Source organism: Dendropsophus ebraccatus, chromosome 5, assembly GCF_027789765.1.
Source record: "Dendropsophus ebraccatus isolate aDenEbr1 chromosome 5, aDenEbr1.pat, whole genome shotgun sequence".
NCBI classification, from domain to species: Eukaryota; Metazoa; Chordata; class Amphibia; order Anura; family Hylidae; genus Dendropsophus; species Dendropsophus ebraccatus.
Window position 1 is genome coordinate 141,925,853 of NC_091458.1, and position 24,766 is coordinate 141,950,618.

Sequence of the window (24,766 nt, forward strand, 5' to 3'; positions counted from 1 at the left end):
TCTCTATGGGTCACCTCACATTAGTGCGATTTCTACAGAACACTATTCTGATGATTGGAGAGAAGACGCTGCCGCAGCTCGGGTGAGGCGGAAACAATCCGCTTTCTCCCTCACAATCAGAGTCTTTATGTCGCCTCCTTCTCACTTTCTCTTCCGCCCATTACCATAAGCTGCAGCCGGCTCGGGGTGAGCGGATCTGCCCGCAGGGCACGACATGTCGGGTGGGAGGAGGAGGAGGAGGCGGGGAACACATTAGGACAATAGGCGTCCAGAAAATGGCAGCAGCCTAATAATAACGCGGGAGAGACGGCGAGCAGCTGTGCGGGCGGTGATCGGACCGGCGTCTCCCCTCAGCCCGCCGCACAATACACACACGGCCCATGAGGGAGGTTTATTTACTCTGCGACTTCTCGCCTGCCACTTGTCTCGTACACAACATTGTGGGAGGCGGGAGGGGGGGATGAGACCATTCCGTTTCCACCCACAGCCCCCCCTTCACCAATGACCAAGGGTGCAGAAACCGCACTATCCTGCTCCCCATTCCCCCTCCTCCTTGTGAATGGTCTCTCCCAGAGGTTACCGGAAGTCGTGCGGCGCTGCCATGTTTTTAGCTGCTTTGTTGTAGGTTTCATGTAGGATCTTGCGCTGGTTTTTTTTTACTTTTTTTTTCCCTTCTTCCTTTTTTTTTTTTTTTCCTCCCCCTAGTTGTCCGGCAGCGCTTCACTCCTCCCGCCTCCTCTCCCTTCCTCCCCGGGATCGCCATGGAGGCCAACTGGACGGCTTTCTTGTTCCAGGTAAGGGATGAGCGCGTCGTGAGGGTTCCGGCTGTGCCCGGGCTGAGCTACAAGGGCAGCGGTGACCTCCCCCTCCCTGGAAGCAGCAGAGCAGCCGCCTCCCTCCTCTCCCCTCCCCGGGAAGCGGGGACACCCGGGAGCAAACATCCCCCCTCCTTCCCCATCACCTCCTCCTCCTCTCCTCACATCCTCCTCCTCTCCCGGCCGCCGCCGCCGCGCACACAGCCTGCTCCTCTCCCGGCCGCCGCCGCCGCGCACACAGCCTGCTCCTCTCCCGGCCGCCGCGCACACAGCCTGCTCCTCTCCCGGCCGCCGCGCACACAGCCTGCTCCTCTCCCGGCCGCCGCGCACACAGCCTGCTCCTCTCCCGGCCGCCGCGCACACAGCCTGCTCCTCTCCCGCCGCCGCGCACACAGCCTGCTCCTCTCCCGGCCGCCGCGCACACAGCCTGCTTCTCCCCTCGCCGTGCTGCGGCCTGGGGAATAACGGGACGCGGCGGACAATGGAAGCCTCGGGCTCCCGTTATGTCACCTCCCTGGCCGTATACCGGGGGCTCCGGCGCTGACGTTACTGTGATGGCGCCAATTCTCCCGGAGTGTGAGGAGAAGTTTATTACCGTGTATCGCGCTGTGTCATTCCTGCCGCCCCTCCCCCCGTGCGGATTATGGCGGGATGCGGTGATTTCTGCCTGGCTTCGGGCAGTTTTATTATCCCGGGGGGAGGAGGCGGCTCTGAGGAGAATGTAACGGCCTGGGATGGCGCAGCCAGTGTGAACTGTGTCCTGGGGAACGGGAATGGCCACGGGGGGAGGGGAAGCGCGGTTCTCTAGTGGATTGTGGAGATTTATTTGGGGGGATCTTAGTGATCAAATGGATTTTTCTGCAGAATAACTGGATCCACAGGGGCAAAAAACCTCCAGCCCAGATTGATGCTAGTGTGTGTGGAATGGAAGCTGCTGTGCCCTGCTGCAGCACTTTCACATTAACACAGCCCGAGCCTTCACGTTATCACAGCCCGAGCTGGGATTTGTTCGAGAAGGGGGGTGACCATTGGTTGCTGTGGCTGCTGGAGGGTTATACTTTTATTTTATTTTTTTGCACCATGATCTGTAGTTCTTATTGGTATCTTGCTTGCATATATGCAACTTTTTGAAAACTTATTTAAAATTTTCAGAATGTTTTTTTGTGACCAAAAATAACAAAAATCTTGCACTTGGGTGGTTTTTTGTGCTTACACCATTTACTGTGCGAAATCGGGGATCTAATAGTTCAACCGATTCCGCACGCAGGGATAGCGGATGTTTTTTTTTATTTATAAAATGGGAAAAGGGGGTGATGTAAACTTTTAATATGGGATGGAATTTTTTAATTTAGTAAACTTTTTTTTAGCTTAGTAATTTGTGTCCATTCTTAAACTGTCCATCAGTTTTGTGATGCAGAATGGACTCTGGAGGCTCCGAGCCCCGGTAAAATTGGGAATTTTTGTGTACATTTTAAAAAAAAAAAAAACCTGCCTCTGTTTTCGATCCCCTTTTTTTTTTTTTTTTTTTTTTTAAAGTCAATGGACAACCAGATCCAAATGGATGGCACACAATTGCATCTGCGTTTTCGATTAAACGTATAGGAAAAACAGTGTGAACCTAGCCTTACTGCTGGCACCAGGTAGCGCTGCGCTCCTGAGGTACAGCCAGGAGATGTGCACACCCCTCCCCGTTTTTTAGTCTTAGGGCCCTATTCCACCAGACGATTATCGTTAAATCGTTCGAATCTAAACGATAATCGTTCGGTTGAAATGCAGTTAACGATTAACGACCGAATGAGAAATCATTGATCGCTTTATAAGACCTTGACCTATTTTCATCGTTGTTCATTCGCAAAACGTTCGCATTGAATAAGACATCGTTTGGTCATTCGCAACAGCGAAGAAAAAACGATCGCAACTACGATCATAAGTAACGATTATCGTTGCATGGAAATGAGTGAACGTTTTTAGGTCTTTCGCAATAGCAGTCGTTTGAGATCGTTGTTAACGATTATGCAAACGATAATCGTCCGGTGGAATAGGGCCCTTACAATACAATTAGTTTTCTTCATTATAGTCTATGAATTGACAGAGTTGGATGTTCTGTTGGCCAGGGTGTGGAGCAATTTGCTGCCCACGTACCGCAGTGACCAGTAACTTTTGACACAACGTGCCAAAGTAAGGCTGGGTTCACACTGCGTTTTATGTAGTCTAACATCTCTTTTTAAATGGTTTAATGGTTTTAAGGTACACAAAAACATGGTCAGTCACGTTTTTGTGTACGCTAAAAAAAAAAAGCATCCGTTTTTTTTTTAAATAATGGAAGTAAATAGAAAAACAGATCGAAACATTACACGCAATTGCATCTGTTTTTTTTGCATCCCCCTTTATTTTCCTCTCAATAAAAGTTAAAAATGTTAAACTAACTGCAAAAACACAGTGAGCGCAGCCTTAGGGTACCATTACACAAAGATTTATCTGTTTATTGTCTGTTCCTGGCTTTGACTTAACCCCTTCACGACCCAGAATGTAACTGTACATCCTGAATTCAGGTAGGGTGATTTCAGAGGGGGGCTGCGCAACGACCCTGCTTTGAACTGCCGTGATCACGGCTGCTATCTGCGGGCACGGTCTGATCGCTGTGCACGCTAATCAGCTATTTAGATGCAGCTGCTTATGTTATCTACCAAACTATTAAATTATCCCATTCCTGATCTTGCACGGTAAGTGCAAAAACCTGCCAAAGTGTAAAATTTCTACTTTTTTTTTTCTGTCACATCAAATCCAGAAAAATCGTAATAAAAAGTGATGAAAAAGTTGCAGATATGCAATCAGGGTACCGATAGAAAGTACAGACTATGGTGCAAAAAAAAAATGACGCCTCGCACAGCCCCATAGACCAAAGGATAAAAGCATTATAAGGATTGGAATAGAGCAATTTCAAGGAACATTTAGATTTTTTTGAAAATACTTTTTAAAAGCCATCAAATAAATAAGTTATACAAGTTATATACCGTTGTAATCGTACTGACTTGAGGAACGTAGATAACATCAGTTTTACCATAGGGTGAACGGTGTAAAAGCAAAGCCCCCAAATTTAAAAAAAAAAAGTTTTATTTAAAAATTTTTACCGGTTTGACAGCATATTTTATGGAAAAATTAAGTTTGCCATTGCAAAGTACAATTAGTGGTGCAGAAAAAAGTAAGGGCTCATGTAGGTCCTTAGTTGAAAAAAAAGGAAGTGCTATAGCCTTTTAAACACGAGGAGGAAAAAACAAAAGTGCAAAAGCAAAAATTTGCCTGGTCCTGAAGGGGTTAAAAAAACCTGTCAGATAAATCTCTGTGTAAAGGCACTCTTACTGTGTGTGACAGTTATTATTTAAAATTGCATTGCCTATAGCTATTTATTGGCAAAAACATGATTTTTCAAGTGCAACCATCCCACCCCCTGAACTTTAGAGGGAAACTGAGCAGGCTAGAAGAATGTAACCTGCTGATATGTCCCTATACGGCATGGAGCGCTGAGGATGAAGAGAAGTTCTTTTATCCTTGGTGCGATTTCTGTGATATTAGCAACTTAAATGGAACCAATCACCACCAAATATCCCCTGCAGCTATACATATGGTGTAATAGGGCCGTTTGTTTGCAAACATATATGGACAACCACATGTGGGCGGTCCTCAGCAGCAAAATATTCACTACTGGCAGGAAGATCTTGTGTAATAGCGCCTCTCTGTAATGCTTCCAGCTCCAACAGTGAGACGCCCAGAGAGGTGTGATAACAGAGGAATTTTCACACCAGTAGTGACTACTTTGCCACTGTGAACCTCCCACATGATTGGTTTTCTTTAATCTATTTAAAACCACCAATACATGTTTTTAAGGTGGCCCAGCAGTTGTTGCAAATAGAGCAGGCTCAGGAGCTGAGCCCACATTATTTACAGCTGACACCTGTCTTTAAAGGGGTTGTCCAGTGTGGGGGCTATTTTTTCATATGGCCGGGGAGGAGGTGGCTGAAAGAGAAGACGTCTACTCACCTCCCCGGTTCCAGCGGTAGGTCCTGCATCGTGTCGCTCCGGTGCCCGGTTCCCGGCTGCTTCCGGGTGTCTGACGCGGGCCCGAGACGTGACGTCTCAGGTCCGCTCAGCCACTCAGTGAAGGAGGCGGGATTGCAGCATGCACATTGTAACCTGACAGGTGCTGGACCTGTCAGGCCTCTGATCAGCAACCCCGCAGCAAAGAATCGGGGTGGCAGTTGGTGTCCACAGCAACCAATCACAGCTCACCATTCATTTTACCAAAGGTGAAAGCTGAGCTGTGGTCGCTATGGGCAGTGTAAACCGGTATCTTTTTCACACTTTTTTAACTTTTTTTTTAACTTTTAACTTTAATTTTTAACTTAACAAATTAAACAAATATGCTTTTTGGGGGACATACGCAAAATCAGTAACATGATTAGTTCAGACATTTCTACACATGACGATACAAAATATGTAAATTATTATTATTATTATTTTTTTTTTAGAATTTAGACCTCCAAGAAAACGTTTATAAACTTTTATTGCTTATTAAGATGAATGCTATTTCACTGTATTGATCTATAAAATCGGCGCTCTACTAGTAGAGTCTTAGTCAACATGAAAGCAACTGGCTCTCTGGCTGCCATCTTAAAGGAGAGGTCCGGCGAAAATTTTTTTCCCTGCACTTACTACTGCATCAAGACTTCACTTCCTGGATAAAATGGTGATGTCACGACCTGACTCTTAGAGCTGTGCGGGCTGTGGCTGCTGGAGAGGATGATGACAGAGGGATGCTCAGTGTCCCTCCAGTGCTCTGTGTCCCTCAGTGTCCCCCTGCCATCTTCCTCACCAGCAGCTACAGCCCGCACAGCTCTGGGAGTTGGGTCGTGACATCACCATTTTATCCAGGAATTGAAGCCTTGATGCAGTAGAAAGTGCAGGGGAAAAAACACTTTGTGCATTTCCTGTAATACGTGTATATTGGTGATTTGTATAACTTTTGGGGGGCATTACAGTACTTTAATAAAAATTTTCACCGGACTTATCCTAACTGATCAGTACCCTGTGATTGCATTGTGGGGATGCTGACTGGAGGCCACTTACTCAAACTGTACATGTTAAAGGAAAACTATCAGCAGGTTCCCCGTAGCCGATTATCGGTCTTCTGATTCTTGTTCCCGCTCACCTGCCGCCTCAGATGCTTACACCTACTTATGGATATTCCTGCTTGAATATGCATAAGTAGACGTGGGCCGAACGGTGCACTAGGGGGCCAAGGAACACCCCTGAGCTGAACAAATGTACATATTTTTTGGGGTAAATTTTATTTCTCAAAAACAGACCGGTTCTGAAAATAGGAGGTAAGGGCCTACCGTAAACATCCACAAACCTGTGGAACACTGATCTCATGGATCAATGCAGTATATATATACTGCATTGTTCTGTATGAGAGATCAGAGCAGTTGTACTAAAAGTCCCCAAGGTCGACTTCAAATACTGTGTAAAAATTTAAATCATCCCCTTTTGCTAACTTATAAAAAATAAATATATTTGGTATCGCTACGTGAGGAATCGTCTGATCTATTAAAATGCCTAAGCGCAAAATTGCTGAATTTTATTCACGTCAAATCCAGAAAAATTGTTATAAAAAGTGATCAAAAATGACATTTACACTCACCGGCCACTTTATTAGGTACACCATGCTAATAACGGGTTGGACTCCCTTTTGCCTTCAGAACTGCCTCAATTCTTCGTGGCATAGATACAAGGTGCTGGAAGCATTCCTCAGAGATTTTGTTCCATATTGACATGATGGCATCACAGTTGCCGCAGATTTGTCGGCTGCACATCCATGATGCGAATCTCCCGTTCCACCACATCCCAAAGATGCTCTATTGGATTGAGATCTGGTGACTGTGGAGGCCATTTGAGTACAGTGAACTCATTGTCATGTTCAAGAAACCAGTCTGAGATGATTCTAGCTTTATGACATGGCGCATTATCCTGCTGAAAGTAGCCATCAGATGTTGGGTACATTGTGGTCATAAAGGGATGGACATGGTCAGCAACAATACTCAGGTAGGCTGTGGCGTTGCAACGATGCTCAATTGGTACCAAGGGTCCCAAAGAGTGCCAAGAAAATATTCCCCAAACCATGACACCACCACCACCAGCCTGAACCGTTGATACAAGGCAGGATGGATCCATGCTTTCAAGTTGTTGACGCCAAATTCTGACCCTACCATCCGAATGTCGCAGCAGAAATCGAGACTCATCAGACCAGGCAACGTTTTTCCAATCTTCTTCTGTCCAATTTCGATGAGCTTGTGCAAATTGTAGCCTCAGTTTCCGGTGTGGTCTTCTGCTGCTGTAGCCCATCTGTCTCAAAGTTCGAGGTACTGTGCGTTCAGAGATGCTCTTCTGCCTACCTTGGTTGTAACGGTTGGCTATTTGAGTCACTGTTGTCTTTCTATCAGCTTGAACCTGTCTGCCCATTCTCCTCTGACCTCTGGCATCAACAAGGCATTTCCGCCCATAGAACTGCCGCTCACTGGATGTTTTTTCTTTTTCGGACCATTCTCTGTAAACCCTAGAGATGGTTGTGCGTGAAAATCCCAGTAGATCAGCAGTTTCTGAAATACTCAGACCAGCCCTTCTGGCACCAACAACCATGCCATGTTCAAAGGCACTCAAATTGCCTTTCTTCTCCATACTGATGCTCTGTTTGAACTGCAGGAGATTGTCTTGACCATGTCTACATGCCTAAATGCACTGTTGCCGCCATGTGATTGGCTGATTAGAAATTAAGTGGTAACATGCAGTTGGACAGGTGTACCTAATAAAGTGGCCGGTGAGTGTATATAGTAGCTAGGTAAAAAATTACTCACACAGCCCCATATACCAAAAAATAAATGCTTAATAAGGATGGGTAATGGTGCTTTTACACGAAACGATAATTGGCCCGATCGTATGATTAACTATGTCGGAGTAACGTTTTTTTTTTTCATAACGATCAGCGTTTAGACGGAACGATATATATCGTACAGGAAAATCGTTTTGCGATCGCGTGCCCGGCCCTCCGCTCGCAGCCCGATCTCCCGCTCATCCACAGCCCGGCCCCGATCACCACCCCCGCCGCCGCTCTGATCGCCACCCACCCCCGCCGCTCCAATCACCGCAGCTCCGATAGCCATTCACCACCCAGCCGCCGCTCCGATCGCCAGTCCGGCCGGGAGCATACGTTACCGGCTCCGCGTAGCAGGTCTTCGACATCCCCGGCTCCGCTCTGCAGTGCACTGATTGGCTGAAGAGGGGAGCCGGGAATTTCAAATGGCTCCTCTTCAGCCAATCAGTGCTGAAGAAGAGCAGGGGGCCGGGCGGCCGGACTATCGCGCGACGACTGTTTACACGGAACGATCGGCGAATTTTTGGCGAACGACTAGTTGATAACATGTTGAAAGATCAAAATGAACAATTTCTCGTTCGTCGTTTGATCGTTCGCTGCGTTTACACGTACGATTATCGTTCAAATTTGAACGTTATCGCGTAAATTCGCACGTTAATCGTTACGTGTAAACGCAGCATTATAGAACAATTTTAATATTTAGTTTTTTAAAAAAAAAAGGTTTTACATTTTTTTTAAAAGCTGTCAAAATGAAAGTTATATACATTGCCTATCATTGTAATTGTACTGACATGAGGAACGTAGATAACATGTCAGTTTCACCACAGGGCGAATGGCGTAAACTCAGAACCCCTAGAAATAAAAAAAATAAAAAAAATTGTGTTTTTTCTTTTTCTCAGTTTCATGGTGCAAATTTGTTTTGCAACATATATTTTATGGAAACGTTAAGTCTAGTTGCAGTACAATTTGTGTCGCAAAAAATAAGGGCTCATGTGGGCCTGTAGGTGAAAAAATGCAAGTGCTATGGTCTTTTAAACAGAAGGAGGGAAAAACAAAAGTGCAAAAGCAAAAATTAGTTTGGTCCTTAAATGGTTACGTTGTGTTTTGCTCCATGCTAAACTTGCTCTATATTTTCTAGTTAGTATAATTTGTTTTTACAGTGTTTCCTTTTTATTTTGCTCAATCAGGCTCATGAAGCGTCACATCACCACCACCATCATCACCACCAACAGCAGGCCGCTCAAAATAGCTTGCTGCCGCTTTTAGGAGCTCCAGTTGAACCAGTTGATCAAAAGCCTATGCTACCTATTCCAATAACGCAGAAACCTCAGCCTCAGCCTTCATCAGACCCTATAAAAGATACGGTTGTAGTAAAAAAAGAAAAACCCAAGACTTCCTTTGTTTGTACTTATTGCAGCAAAGCCTTTAGGGACAGTTACCATTTAAGACGCCATGAATCCTGCCATACAGGAATTAAGCTGGTGTCACGGCCAAAGAAAACACAGACTGCTCCGGTCGTACCGCTTATATCTACTATTGCAGGAGACAATAGCAGAACATCCTTGGTTTCGACCATCGCAGGCATACTGTCGACTGTTACAACATCCTCTTCAACAACGATTCCTAGCTCCAGCACAAGCATCCCGACTATGGCTGTCACTCAGCCGGTAAAGAAGCCGAGCAAACCTGTAAAGAAGAACCATGCATGTGAAATGTGCGGAAAGGCCTTCAGGGATGTGTATCACTTAAATAGACACAAGTTGTCCCATTCAGATGAGAAACCTTTTGAGTGTCCAGTCTGCAACCAGCGATTCAAGAGGAAGGACAGAATGACCTATCATGTCAGATCACATGAAGGAGGGATTACAAAGCCCTATACATGTAGTGTTTGTGGGAAAGGTTTCTCAAGGTATGTCTCACGTTCTTGGTTATTATGAAAGTTATTTTACTTAATTATATATTGCTATCTTGTATGGTGAAAATTATTATATTCCATTCTCTAAATGTGTCCCAGCAGATAAGCCCCCAGCATCTCCTTCACTATACTGTGTCTGGGTGTGCAATACACTATATTGTGCAGATCGGCGCTCAGTTGCAGTGCCTTTACGAGCCATGATCAATTGAGTGGCTGGGCCAAACAAACAATGGCTGTATTGTTTGTTGTGGCCATTTAAATTCATTATTATTGACTGTACTTATCCTCTTTACACAGAGAGATCTGCAGCCCATTTTATTAGCTGCACAAAAGATAGAATCGAGCGGGCACCCACAATCTGCCCCCCCAAACTACTTGTACTGTCAGCTGCTTTTAATCTAAGATCTGGGGTCCATTCGGCAGATGTTGCAGTTATTTTCCTAAAAAACTACTTTTGAACTTTCAGCCCTGTGTAAAATTGGCGTGGCCTAGAGTGTGTGCCCTAGGTTTGCGACCCGCGTCTTCCTCCTCATTAGTAGTGGCCCCGGGCAGGATTTTTCCTATTCCTCACCTGTCCGAACACTGCACAGGTGCCTTAATGATCCAGCACATATGCAGTGTTCACACAGGTCATTCCTAATGATGAAGAGGGTGGGGAGGAGGGACTGAGGGGTGTCGCAATCCTAGGGCATGGGTACTCTAGGCCATGCCACTTTGACACAGGACTGCAAGTTTAAGGGGGTTTTGCAACTCCTGCCGAACGGACCCTAGGACAGATCTTGGAGTAAAAGCAGCTATCCGAAGGTACAAGTGGTTTGGGGGGGTCAGATCGTGGGTACAGAGTCGCTTCAAAGGGGTACTCCGGCGGGGGGGTGGGGGGGTGCTTTTTTCTGATCTGGCCGGGTAGGAGGTGGCTGGGGACAACGACGTCCACTCACCTCTCCAGTTCCAGCGGCGGGTCCCGTATTGCAGCGCTCTTGTCCCCGCTGCCCTACTGCTTCCTGGTCTCTGACGCGGGCTCGAGACGCAACGTTTTAAGTCCGCTCAGCCAGTCAGTGACCTCTCCGCATTCCTCTGGTGTCCCTTGCTGACTGCGGCCGCAGCTACATCTGAGACTGCCATATCTCGGGAGTGACAGCCCATCGCTCCATCACTGATTAAAACTGCCAATCACTGACTGAGATGGGACAGCTTTGTGTTCAATGATTGGCTGAGCACGTCCCCTAGGAAGTGGCGGCAGCTGCAGTTATCGGGAAACACTGGAGATGCCACAACAGGACATCTGGGGAACTCTGATAGGTAAGTATAACATTTAGTTTTTTTTCCACCAGGAAAGCAATAAGTAAAAAATGTCCTAACACCGGATGTTCCCTTTAGACAACAGGGTCAATAGCCACCATGGCATCTAAAGTGTCAACAGTGGGCAGGGGGCTCGCTTGTCTGGCATTGGCGCCCTGGTAAACAGGGTAGTCGTGGCTAGACAAGATCGGCCCTCAGGTCTGTATCTAAAGCCTAATAGGTAGAGCCTAATAGGTAGTCTGTCTGGCTGATACTGACAGACACTAGTGCTTTGTTATACTATTATTAAAACATTATACTAGTGATCAGTATAAGGTGCCTGCGTCCAAAGTTGCTGGAGAGACCTTCGATAAAATAAATGTAAGAATATTGGCAACATTGAGATACTAAACACGCTCCATAAAGATATGCCAGTGGTCCAGTGTCCCAAAATATAATGAGTTTGGTTTTTTTCATTTACAATTGCAAAACTGCTATAGAAGAAAAATAAAGTAATTTTTAGAAGCAAATTGCTTTCTCTGAAGTTGGCTGGCTGCCTTTTAACTCCATGCCGTTCCTCCCTGGGTGCAGGGAAAAGCTGTATCCAGTTTCCCAGGGCTGGATCTAGCTTTTCTCAGCACCCGGGGAGGAGTGGCATGGAGTTAGAAGGCAGCCGGCTAATGAGCAGATTTCTGAGATAAAGCTATTTGCTTTGTTATTACCGTAAATTTCCTCGTCTCTCTTGCTTGCAAACCATGTGATAAAATTGTGTGTATCATCCCATCACGTTAGGGTGAACTTGGCTAAGGTCAGAGAGACAGACTTTTGTATCAGTCAGGGTCTGAGTGTTCAGACTAATCAGAGGAATGAGCTGGGCGACGACTGCACTACTGTGCAGTCCTCCCCCCTTTTCTGTGTTGTTGAGAAAAGAAGTGCCCCATAGGCTTGCTCAGACTTTTTACGGCTTGTTCTCCTGATTAGTTGCAGTCTGAACACTCAGTCCCTGTCTGACATGTTTTGTGTCAGTGCCGCTTTATGGGGGGAAAAAAGACATTTTACTTTTAGGCCAAAATCATCCATTTTGCCTGGCCCATCTTAGTGGGTCGTAAACCAAGGGCAATAGGTTATCAAAACAAAGCAGGGACATGGGGGATCAGTAGTCTATATCAGGGCACTTTTAGAAGACCTTGTGCTTTTGAAATGTGTTTGATTTCACATAATGCATTTATATCTAGTTTTGTAAATGACACAACCCCTTTAAGTTTAATATGCCCAACATAGGCTAAGTATGAAAGGGCCAAACATTTAGGCCAAGATGTATACTTAAAAACTTTGTTCCAGAGATTGAGCACCTCTCAGCTTCGGCACTTGCCCCTCTACAAGAAGGAAACCCAGCGATGCTGCGCTCAACCAAGCCACCTTCTCTGTCATGTAAGATAGATGGAGACAATACTACAGCATTATCCAATTCAGTTTAGAGTTAACCAGGTCCATATGTCGTCTTTTTCCACAGAGTAGCGATAGAAGTTTTAGCTGGTAAAAACAAGAAGCAAATTGTTGAGTGATTTTCGGCATCCTTGGAATTTTAGCATTCAGCAGTGCATACTCAGGAGACATCCGAACATTTCATTCTTAGTCACTCTCCCTTGTAGTCTAATACACAGGAGAACAGTCACTGCATGTTATGAGGTGCAGCACTATTGCAGTCATGCCTAGAATGTCATTTAAAGCAGCGGTGTTACAAAGAAAAGAAGGTAAAACAGTTGAATGTCACATTTATGTACAGGAGAACAAATGTGTTCAGAAAACTTTTTGCCACACAACATTTTAGTAATTTTGTGTCGGGGTCAGGTGGTACTCTCTTCATGCCATAAAATTACAGCACAGGAGCCGTGCCTGCACTGCAGCTGGGAAAAACAAGTTGGTTTTTGGAATGTGAAAATGGGAAATGATTCACAAACTGTCAGAAAATGACAAAAGAGTTTTTAAATCAAGTTAATCTAAGAATTTTTTTTCTTGCACATTTTTCTTTTTTACTATCTGCTCCCGGCATCATAATTGATGATTCCGGGAGTTCTGCATTCTGGTCTTTAGCACAATGTCTGTGCAGGGACCATAATAGTGGAACGTGTGAATGCCCCCTTACTGGCACACACACAGGATTCTATCTTTACAATTTATTTTCAGAGGGAGGAGGCCTTTCACGGTTTCTAAGTCTGTCCTCTGTTCTTAAACACACAGGTCACTGTACCCTGAAGACTGATGGCTAATAATCTATATTTATCTGACCCGTACACACACTTTAATATGATGCTGCTGTGTTCTGTTGTCTGATAACTCATCTTTGGTGTTACTAATGATTGTGAATGGATTTTTAGCTCTTTTGGTGTTTTGGATCTGATGCCATGTACTGACCACCCTATATATGAAAGTGATTTGCTGTTGTGAAAGATTTTGCTTAAAGTCTGAAAATACTTTTCCACTGTGACAGACATAGACATAATATAGACATAGACATAATACAAGATGATGGGGAATACATAGTTCTTGGTACACTGTGCTGGTACGAACCCAAACCAGGTTCGCTTATTTCTAGTCATGTCACTAACATTACTACTCCTGCCTCTTTCTGCCTCATGTGGCATTACTACTCCTACCTCTTTCTGGGCCATGTGACATTACTACTCCTACCTCAAGGTAAATTTGCTGCTTCTTGCCCTGTACTGCTGTCTTACATCATCCACATTTCCTCCCAGGGATTCTGGATAGCCCAGGGTATCTTAGCCAGTTTTCATGGCGTCTTACATTAGGGAGTCATGAAGTACAGCAAGTGCAAAAGTGGGTTTAAAAGGAAGGAGCAGTGGCGAGGAGGCTTATATAATTTCCATTCAGCTGACCCACCTATTTCACTCTAGGGCAGTGCTTCTGAAACTGTGAGGCGCCCCTTAGTTGTTGGGGAGGCAGTTTTTACAAACCTGACTATCTGCACACTCTTTTCCTTGGCTCCTATAATCTCTGGTTTAGAAACATTGTAGACTTTTTTCATGGTAAATTGGTTTTATTAGACACAGAATATAAAAGTATCAATTTTAACGTAGCAAACTTTGTGGAACATATAGACCTATCAGGTCAACAGGTATATCAAGAGAATGAAAAAGAGAAAAGAAAAAGAAAAGGAGGAAATTAAAAGAAAAGAACAAAGTGTGTGTGTGTTCTGGGGTGGGGGGTGGGTGCTAGGTAAGGGTATTCGGTAAAGAAAGGGTTATAGGAGGTTACCAGCTGACACATAAGTAGCACAGTTATCTGAGCCATTTTTGAAGTGAGTGGTGAGTGGTGCCAAGAGTCGGGAGCAGAACTTCACCTGTGCTCAGTTTACTAAGAGTTGTATGTAATTCTCAAATGGGGTTCATCTCGTACTATGTCTATGGTGAGGTGGAAAACACCATCTTTTTAAGGCGTATTATATAATATTTATGTGTATATCTTTTTATTCTCTGACAGACCAGACCATTTAAGTTGTCATGTGAAGCACGTTCATTCTACAGAAAGACCCTTCAAATGCCAAGTAAGAGATTATCTTGTGTAATTTTATTAAACCTGATATAATTTAGGCTTGTAGAATTGTTGTATTTACCGTACTCCTGGAAATTCTGAGGAATCGAAACACAAACCCATTAGGTGAGCAACGTCTCATTACCGAGTACTCAAAGGGGTTATCAGAGCTTTTAAAATTGATGGGCCGTCGATGCTGGTATCACTTAGGCCATCAGTACTAGACCGACAGGGTCCATCTTGAGGTTGACTATCCGTGTTACTAGCCTTGATACCCCCATCAATACACTGGATTGTGAGGCTCAAATGTAACACCTTAGATTTAGCATTCAAATACTGAAAACATTGGTTGTAGTTCAAGGGGTAGTCTGGGCAGGGAAAGTAGAAAATTGTTATATCTACCTTACCTGCTTCTCCCACCACTATGCGGTCTCCACCACAGTCCTCACCCTCCTGTAATGCCGTCCAACCTAGAACTGTCTGCTCAGTCTATAGTGGTGAGTGGTTACTTACAGTCTGCATGGTACATCACAGGACAGTGGGGGAGAGTGGGCACTCGGGAATATGGCAGCATCAGAAGAAGCAGACCACGTCCCTATAATGCTTTATTTTTCCTGCCAACTGTACCACTTATGACTCCCCTTCCCCCCCCCACAATGCTTATAATCTTCTCTTGTTCCAGACATGTACCGCTGCCTTTGCCACAAAAGACAGGCTGAGGACACACATGGTGCGCCATGAAGGGAAGGTTTCATGCAATGTATGTGGCAAGCTGCTCAGTCCAGCCTACATCACCAGTCACCTAAAGACACACGGCCAAAGTCAAAGTATTAACTGTAATACTTGTAAGCAAGGTAAAAAGCTTCAAGGTAAAGATCTCACTTTTTTACCATTATATAATGGCTATAATAGTTAAGAATTGTTTTGCTAATAGTTTTAATTGACTGTCACCATGTTATGCTGTGCAAGTGTTTAGAAAGGCTGTCACCACTTAGGAGGACTGTAATAAGGCAACCCCCCCCCCCCCCAGCATAGTATAAGGGGGGGGGCAATTATTGTAGCATCCGCAATTCAGGACGCTCCTTTAGACGTCTATGGGGTCATAGTTGACGGAATTCTGGACAAATGTAGGACAGATTCTATAATTTTCTGACCTATTTTCCGGAACGAAGTACAAATCCTAAAAGTTGTCCATGCCCAATAAAACACTATAGGTCAGGAAATCTGTCTGGATTTCCTGCACAAGGTAGAAATTTTTTTTCACCCTGCTGGATGTCACAAGTCAACAACATTCACTATAATTGCAGTTTCATCAGTGTAACATTGTGATTTTAAAGTTGCAGTGTAGCCCTAGGCTACTATACTATTTTACAAAGGGGAATGATCTGTTATTAAACTGAAGATCCACATAATTATAGCACCTTGTAACTCTATAATAGACAAACTGCTAATATGGTTCCCAGCAGCACAGTATAGATCTACTGTGCAGCTCACCAAGCATACCAGCCGCACTTCCAGCAGTAGCTTAAGATAGGGGTTAAAAAAGTAGTTTTATTTAGGAGCGCAAGGCCAAGAGAGGGGTGGCAACTAGTCATCTGGGTGGAGAGCCACCTGTGAAAGGCAGAGAGCCCTTGACTAGTCACAGGCTGCTCCTTGCCCAGATGACTAGTTGCCACCCCCTCTCCAGCATGGCGTAGTAAAAAATCTTTTTCCCCTTCATGGCTGGTATGCTCAGCGAGCTGCACAGTAGATCCATACTGTGCTGCTAGGAACCATATCAATCGGGCTGATGGATTCCCTTTCATGTGAAACATTACTGAGCGCACTCTGTGACCTTTCACAAGGTCATTCCACAGGGAACGGCTTTTGTCTCCTCTATCTACTGGTGTCACATGTTGCTGCAGTGCTGTACAGATCACTTTACAGCAGCCTGCCTTTTGTCACCACAGACAGATTTGGAAGTCTCAGCTTAGTTTTAGCTCTAGTGGTGAGTATGGGAACTGCAAGATCTCAGGATTATTTTATAATAGAAAAATGTAAAATTAGAAAAAATGGTGCCAAAAATTCTTAACCCTTAGAGGACCGGGCCAATTTCAATTTTTGTGTTTTCGTTTTTTCCTTCTTGTGCTTAAAAGGCCATAGCACTTTTTTCACCTACAAACCCACATGAGCCCTTATTTTTTGCGCCACTAGTTGTAGTTTCCAATGACAGGCTGAATTTTTTCATAAAGTACACTGCAAAACCAGAAAAAAATCAATGTGTGGTGAAATTGAAGGAAAAAAAAAGGCATTTCTTTTATTTGGAGGGTATTTTTTTTACGCCGTTCGCCCTGGGGTAAAACTGACTTGTTATATATGTTCCTCAAGTCGTTACGATTACAACAATATGTAACATGTATAACTTTTATATTATCTGTTGGCTTGTAAAAAATTCAAACCATTGTTAAAGGGGTTGTCCGGCGATAAAAAATTATTCACAGAATAACACACATTACAAAGTTATACAACTTTGTAATGTATGTTATATCTGTGAATGGCCCCCTTCCCCGTGTCCCACCACCCCCCACCCGTGTACCCGGAAGTGTGGTGCGCTATACATACCTGTCACGTGACGTCTTCTTCGGGTGGCCGGCGGATCTTCCCGAGTGCCGGCCGCCCTCTGCAGCGTCATCCGAAGCTCAGCCGCGATTGGCTGAGCATAACTGTGCTCAGCCAATCGCGGCTGAGCGGCTGATGATCGGTCTCCCGAAGAAGACGTCACTGCTGAGGATCGGAGACCGTGGACGACACGAGATGCGGTGAGTATAATGCACCACACTTCCGGGTCTAGCGTGGGTGGGGGGGGAAACACGGGGAAGGGGGCCATTCACAGACATAACATACATTACAAAGTTGTATAACTTTGTAATGTGTGTTATTCTGTGAATAATTTTTTATCGCCGGACAACCCCTTTAACAAATATATGTTCCTTATAATCACTCCATTCCCATGCTTATAGCGCTTTTATCCTTTGGTCTATGGGGCTGTGTTAGGTGTCATTTTTTTGCGCCATGATGTTTTCTTTCTATCGGTACCTTGATAGCGCATATGCGACTTTTTGATCGCTTTTTAATACAATTTTTCTGGATTTGATGTGACCAAAAATGCGCAATTTTGCACTTTGGGATTTTTTTGTGCTTGTGCTGTTACCGTGCGAGATCAGGAATTCGATTACACACGCGGCAATGCAAAACATGTTGTTTTGTTTTTATTTATTTATTTTTATATATAACATGGAAAAAGGCTGGTGATTTGAACCTTTATTAGGGGAGTTTTTTTAATTAACACTGGCAAAACACGCCTGGCAAAACAGCGGCCATTCTGTGACATTGTTGTGTCACAGAAGGGCCGCTGTCTGTGATGTTCACCTGGCTGTCATTTTATTACTTTACTTTAATTGAAAGGAAGGCACATTCGGGTGGGCCTGCACGCCAATTAGCCATAGCGCACAACTTAAAGTTATAGATTGTAAGCCCTCGCGGCCAGGGTCCTCTTCCCCCATGTACCAGTCTGCCATTTCCCTTCATGTAATGTGTTTTAATTTTGTATTGTTCCTGTTTGTTACCCCCATTGCTTGTATAGCACTAAGGGCGCTTTATGAATAATAATAAAAAGTATGTCTGAGAGCCGCACTTCACAGTGTGTGCACAGTCTTATTTTGTGCGCCTGGTGTTCTCTGAATAGCGGACGCACAAAATTGACATGTCAGTTTTCTGTGCGGCCACACAACATGAGCCGCAGTATATAAAGAGTGTATACACTACAGCTGACTAGTGTGATTTTACACTGCTAATTAACAGCGTCCGTTGTTGCAAACTAGAATAACGGCTGTTGTTTATTCTTAAAATAGTGTGTGAATGTGGCTTAAGTCTTAGTTTGAATCTGGGCCATAGTATACATACTTATGCTCTACATACTTATGCTCTACATAATAATAATAATAATAATAATTAGTGTGTGTATGTGTGTGTGTGTATATATATATATATATATATATATATATATATATATATATATATATATATATATATATATATATATATAATATATATAATATATATACCGTATTTTTCGCTTTATAGGACGCACCTTTTGATAAGACGCACCCCTGATTAGGGAGAAAAATAGAAAAAAAAATATTTTGGTCATTGTCACAGTTTGGAGATAGCATATAGTGCCCACATAGTAGCCAGTGACCCCCATAGTAGCCAGTGACCCCCATAGTAGCCAGTGACCCCCTTAGTACCCTGTGCCCCCCATAGCAGCCATTTCCCCCCCCTAAAACAACAAACCAGTAACTCACCTGTCCGGCGGCCGACATCCTCCGGGCACAGGCAGTGGGGTACAGAGACGCTGCCTGTGCCGAAGTGTCCTGCAACCTCTATCATGAATGATAGAGGCTGCAGAACACATCCAGGACACAGGCAGTCTCTGTACCCCGCTGCCTGTGCCCGGAGGATGTCGGAAGTGCGCACGGCCGACGGGAGACAGGATCTGCTGGGGCCGCCGGACAGGTGAGTTCCGGGACCACCTCCGCCCGCTCGCTCAGCTGACAGCCGATCAGGAGCCCAGGAAAGTGCTGCTCATTGCACTTTCCCGGGCTTCTGATCAGCTCAGCTGAGCGGCGATGGAGGGGCAGGCTGGGCGGGCGGAGGGGATCGCTCAGAGCCGCTCACTATGCATATGCATAGTGAGCGGCAATACAGGGGGCGGGCGGGACGGCTTCCATGCGGTGCTCTGCACTGCTTGGGAGCCGTCTTTGCTTTATAAGACGCACTTAGATTTTCCTCCCACTTTGGGAGGAAAAAAAGTGCGTCTTATAAAGCGAAAAATACGATATATATATATATATATATATATATATATATATATATATATATATATATATATATATATATATATATATATATATATAAAAAATTTAATTTTTTTTTTTACCTGTACTTCTGCTCCTTGGCAGAATCCCCATCTCATAATTGTCTTTTCCTTGGGGAACGCACAGGCTGTAGTGTTGCTGTAAAGATGCTTAGACGTTACATTCATACCAATGAATGTTTGCCTTTTGATGGAGAGTTATTACAGTATGTTTAGCCATATTTTGACTGATTTTATTTTTATTTTTTTTTCCTCCTCTGAATGTAACATATCATTTATCTCCTTTTCATAGGGCAACTTCATGAACTTCAGACTCCAGTTCATTGTAGAATCAAATATGAAGGTATTTATGTGTTTCCATTGTACATACTAAAATGTGGTATTATACTATAGATAATCTACATACTATAAACACTACCCTTATATAATATATGTTATGTTTGATGGATTATTATTGAATTTGCAGTGTGAGTTTATAGAGAACGTCCTGCAGGAAACATTGGCGGGTACTTAGTACAGACATGATAATATTTAGACATCATTTTATTTTTAGGCTGATAATAATTATATTAGTTAATATATATGTGAGCTCCAGTGGGGCAGGGAATAATATCAGTGGAACTTGTACAGTGCTGCAGAATATGTTAGCATTACATAATCAACAAGTAACATTATATGGGTTATTACTAGAGATGAGCGAACCTGGAGCATGCTCGAGTCCATCCTAACCCGATCGTTCGGCATTTGATTAGCGGTGGCTGCTGAAGTTGGATAAAGCCCTAAGGCTATGTGGAAAACGTGAATATAGTCATTGGCTGTATCCATGTTTTCCTGACAACCTTAGAGCCTAATCCAACTTCAGCAGCCCCAGCTAATCAAATGCCGAACGATCGGGTTCGGATGGACTCGAGCATGCTTGAGGTTTGCTCATCTCTAGTTATTACAGACAAGATATAAGAACTGGTGTAACCCTCTGTATACATATAGACGTAGGGACCAGTAGTGGGATCACATATTTACCTATCCAGCAGTGCTGCCAGCTCAGTAGGCAATCAGGTGTCGGGGGGGGGGGGGTAGTGTGACAGATTCACTCTAAAACAAATGTACCATCAGGTTCATCATCTTCTCTATTTATTTTTTGTTTGTTTTCTACAGTAGCAAATCAGTGGCAATGTGGCCATGTCCTCACCCCTCTGTGACGTGGCTCCATTCTAATGGACAGCGATTGGGTACCCTGCATCGGTGCCGATCTGCTACTGTAAAAAAAAAAAAAAAGATATGATAACACATCATCCTATTCCCTTTTTTTTATCAGTCATATTTATTACCTGGTATACAAAAACCAAACACCTGATTGGGACACCTGTGACTAATATAGCGCTGGTGATATGTGCATGTAGACATAAGTAGAATGTATGAACTCTGTACATCTTTTCGGTAATACTGTGGATCCTTTCAGGTCCTGCTTATGTCAGACATTTAGCTTCAAACATAGATTATTACTCTTTGAGTTCACTCTTAGGCTACATTCACACATTCCATGTTCTGAACGAAACACGGACGTGGAATGCCTGTAATGGACTCTCCCCCGCCCGGGCAGCATCTGTAATTAGATGCTGTGAGTGGGGGAACTGTACAGATATGCGCCGCACTGTAATGACAGCACCGTGCGGCTGTTTCATTACAGTGCAGCGCATATCTGTACAATTCCCCCACTCTCAGCATCTAATTAGAGATGCTGCCTGGGCGGGGGAGAGTCCGTTATAGACCTTCCACGTCGGAACGTGTGAATCTAGCCTAACCGAGCTTGCAGCAGATTTCATGCTGCTAGTTTCACAACAAATCTGCTGAGATACTTTATACCATTATAGTCTATGGTCCTGCATTCTTGCAGTGGATTTTCATTCGGCTTCAAGAATGTAGTAATGGCCATGTTTAACTATTCAACATGCCGTGTGGGCTTAAAAATGAACAGCCCGTGCTTACCAACCTGCACTCCTGCTTCAGTCTCCGGGTCCCTGCTCACTGACGGCGCACTCAGCCAACTACTGAGCTGTCCTGATGCACCCAGTGATTGGCTGAGCAGGCTGTCAGTGAGCAGGGACCTGGAGACTGAAGCAGGAGTGTGTAGGCAGGTAAGCATGGGTTCTTCATTTATAACCCCACGGCAGTTTATAGGAAGGAAGAGATCTCCTTACCTCTGTCCTGTTGGGAAGTGTGGTAAAAAAAAATTACGTTAGAAAAATAAGTGGTCAGAATTTTTCATTTACCCCAATATGATACCAATAAAAACCAAAAAATCATGGCGCAAAAATGACCCCAACTATCTCAGTAGGTGAAAAAATAAGTTATGGCTCTTAGCAGGCTGGGAGGATAGCGCTGCATCATTGTGACCATGACAGTTTAGCAAAAGTTTGACGAACCTGTGATTTTACTCAGTCAATGCCAAAAGTGTCACAGTCATCAGATGTTTATAAATCCTTACTATATGTATGTAATGTCTGTAGTGCACCACCTGCTTTTTATTTACATGCCGTCTTATTGCCTTCTTACTCTCTATCTATCTATCTATCTATATATATATATGTAATGTAGAAATCATCTAAGAGTGCTAATGTATTACAAATTGAAATAATTTTATGAAAGATGTTACTTGAATGTGTGGATAAACGCCTCATGCTGGGATTTTTCCTCTTATTTCAGCTTCAGACTCGCTCTTTTGTGCTGTGGATCAGAATCATAGGACCTTTTCAATAGGTGATTTTATGTCTTTATACCAGTTGATTCATATAAATGGCCCTGTAGTAATCTAGTTTTTTAAGTTTATTCAGTCCTTTATTGTAGATAACCCATTCATATTTATATTTTTTTACAGATACAAGCAACATGTGCCAAACGTCTACTGCTCCTCAGACATCTGTTACACTTACTTCTCCCTTCAATATTACATCCTCCATGGCGGCATCAGGAACCCTGACCAACCCAGTAACTGTGGCAGCAGCCATGAGTATGAGAAGTCCTGTCAATGTCTCAAGTCCTGTTAACATCACTTCACCCATGAATTTGGGGCATCCAGTGACCATCACTACACCAATCTCAATGACTTCTCCTTTATCCTTGACTTCACCAGTTAATTTGCCCACTTCAGTCACTGCTCCAGTTAATATAGCACACCCAGTCACTATAACAAGTCCTATGAATCTCCCAACACCGATGACCCTAGCAGCTCCATTAAATATAGCAATGAGACCAGTGGAGAGTATGCCATTCCTATCCCAGGCTTTACCTTCTTCACCTTGGTAAAGGAGAAATGGATTTGTACATGAATTTACAGCAGTATTATGGGGTTGTTTTGTGGTTTTCTACAAGCAACTTGTTTCTGTTAAAAGAAGGAGATACAATTTCATTGGTCAGTTTTAGTATTTCAGAACTGTTTGTCCTGGACCACACTCACTAAGAGGAAAGGGATAAACTGAAGACTGAATATAGGCTAGAAGACTGTTTCTGACAGATTTTATACATATGGTATTAGTATTTTACCTGAATATTAATGATTATTTTAATAACACTAGCAAGGTATTTCATTTTCTTCGTTTGTATACTAGTGACTTGGATACATTTTTTTTTTCCTTTTTAAAATCACTTCCCCCCCCCCCCCCCCCCCCTTGTGATGTCTGTTCATGTACCCAGGGTACTTCTTAACTGTTAAAATTCCAAGTAAATGAAAACTGTAGATTGCACAGTAAAATTTCTTAATGTGAATCTGCATTTTACAATGATGAATCAAGTTTACACACAGTATTCCATAGGAAGATGGAAATTCCCACACTGGGCTGGGAAGCACATAAAAATCTGGCCTAGTGTTCAGCGAATGCTTATTAATGGATGGGATTATGGACGAAAAAAATTTAGAAAATGAAGAAGAAGAAAAAAAGAAATTTGTCCCTTTCTGCTTCCTGAATCCTCAGCTTTTGGAATGTAAATATTATTTTAATGTATAACCCCAAGGAAGGGTTTCATATCGGCAGAGAATGGCGAATGAGAGGCAACTATGTTGGTCTACAACTTGCTAAGACTTTGTGTGTGGTATGATAAGCTTCTGAAGCCGGTGGTTACATCAGATTCCATCAGGATGTCCTCAGAAGCATCGCTACCAGGCCTCGCTGATAAAATGTGTCCATTATAGCAGTGAACAGCACATTACCAGCATGAAATGAAACAAACGGAAAAAAATACTAAAAAAAAAAAGTCTAACGGGTGTAGAAGCACAAAAATGGAATGTGTTATTCTTTGCCCATTTGGATGGCTGATGGGTCAGAAAGTTGAGAAGGAACTGTTCTCCTCTTATAAATTGTATACAGTTTGTTTTCTAACCACTAACTAGGTAGCGAGTCCCACAAAACAAGCCAAGATTATATCAAGATATATGTGTGGTTTTTGTTTTGTTTTGTTTTTTTGTTCTTTTTTTTCCCCCTCTTCCCTTTTTATAACATTTCTTAATTGTGTGCTGTAGAGATCTGTGTTCACTGTGTAAATATGTTAGCGGTTTTTATATTAAGATCCTGGTTCTTGCTAGTATTATCCTTTTTAGCGACAGCGGGACTTTGCCTGTTCCGGCCCGTCCCCAATAGCACTTGCTTTTGGTCAGATTACATACATACTTATGTACGCATCATTCATTGCTATATTTTTATTTTTGACTCATCCAAAACATTACCGTACTGTAGCAAACCAAAAGAATCCAAGATTTCTGCTTTTAGAGCATCATGTGAACTCATTTTTTTTTTTTCATTATAGATATGCATTAAATTCTTAAATTGCTGTAGATACTAGCAGACACATTTTATAAGCAATGTGTTGCAGACTGTTTCAGCCATTCAGTTTAGCGATACTAAAAAAAAAAACATAAAAAAAACTCTACATTTACTTTTTTATCAGATTGAGAGTAATTTTTATTTATACAACCTATTTTCTGCTCCATAAATTATTTTGTGCTAGCAGATTATGGGATCGATGGATTAAGTAGATCAAGTATTCTAAAAATAAATTCAGCCATTGCAGTAGAAAAATGGCATGCTTTAAAAAAACAAAAAAGGACGCTTCTCTTGTGAGAAGACTTTGGATTAAAAAGAAAAAAAACTACAGACCGTGTAGGGGCTCGATATATACAAGAAATAGAAGAATTCAGTGTAAAAATTTTATAACTGATCTTTTGTATTGTAGGACATAAACTGTACATCTTTTGTATATACAAAAGCTTAGGTTCTTTCTGTTTAGCAGAAAGCGGCCACATTCCTACACTTTTAATGTATATGTTTGTTATATTGTCCATGTAAACACATGCCCCATGTTTGTGCCTTTTTAAT

The 24,766-nt window shown here is 43.2% G+C and overlaps 1 protein-coding gene and 1 long non-coding RNA gene across 3 annotated transcripts; one reads left to right on the forward strand and one right to left on the reverse strand.

Moving 5' to 3' along the window:
- Nucleotides 1–232: 232 nt before the first annotated feature.
- Nucleotides 233–23,052, forward strand: VEZF1 (vascular endothelial zinc finger 1). Of its 2 annotated transcripts, none has more exons than XM_069971496.1 (7): nt 233–794; nt 8,928–9,649; nt 14,435–14,498; nt 15,168–15,354; nt 19,693–19,743; nt 22,104–22,157; nt 22,276–23,052. In XM_069971496.1, exons 1-7 carry the CDS (start codon nt 762–764, stop codon nt 22,701–22,703), a joined length of 1,539 nt encoding a protein of 512 aa, XP_069827597.1. In that variant the 5' UTR covers nt 233–761; the 3' UTR covers nt 22,704–23,052. The 2 variants fall into 2 exon arrangements, with proteins under 2 accessions (XP_069827597.1, XP_069827598.1); XM_069971497.1 differs by lacking the exon at nt 233–794 and adding an exon at nt 1,252–1,391.
- Nucleotides 12,413–22,126, reverse strand: LOC138793150 (uncharacterized). The gene is made up of 3 exons (XR_011363222.1): nt 22,054–22,126; nt 20,590–20,656; nt 12,413–12,466 (listed from the first exon to the last, which is right to left on the reverse strand). It is a non-coding gene; the product is annotated as an uncharacterized lncRNA (long non-coding RNA).
- Nucleotides 23,053–24,766: the final 1,714 nt, after the last annotated feature.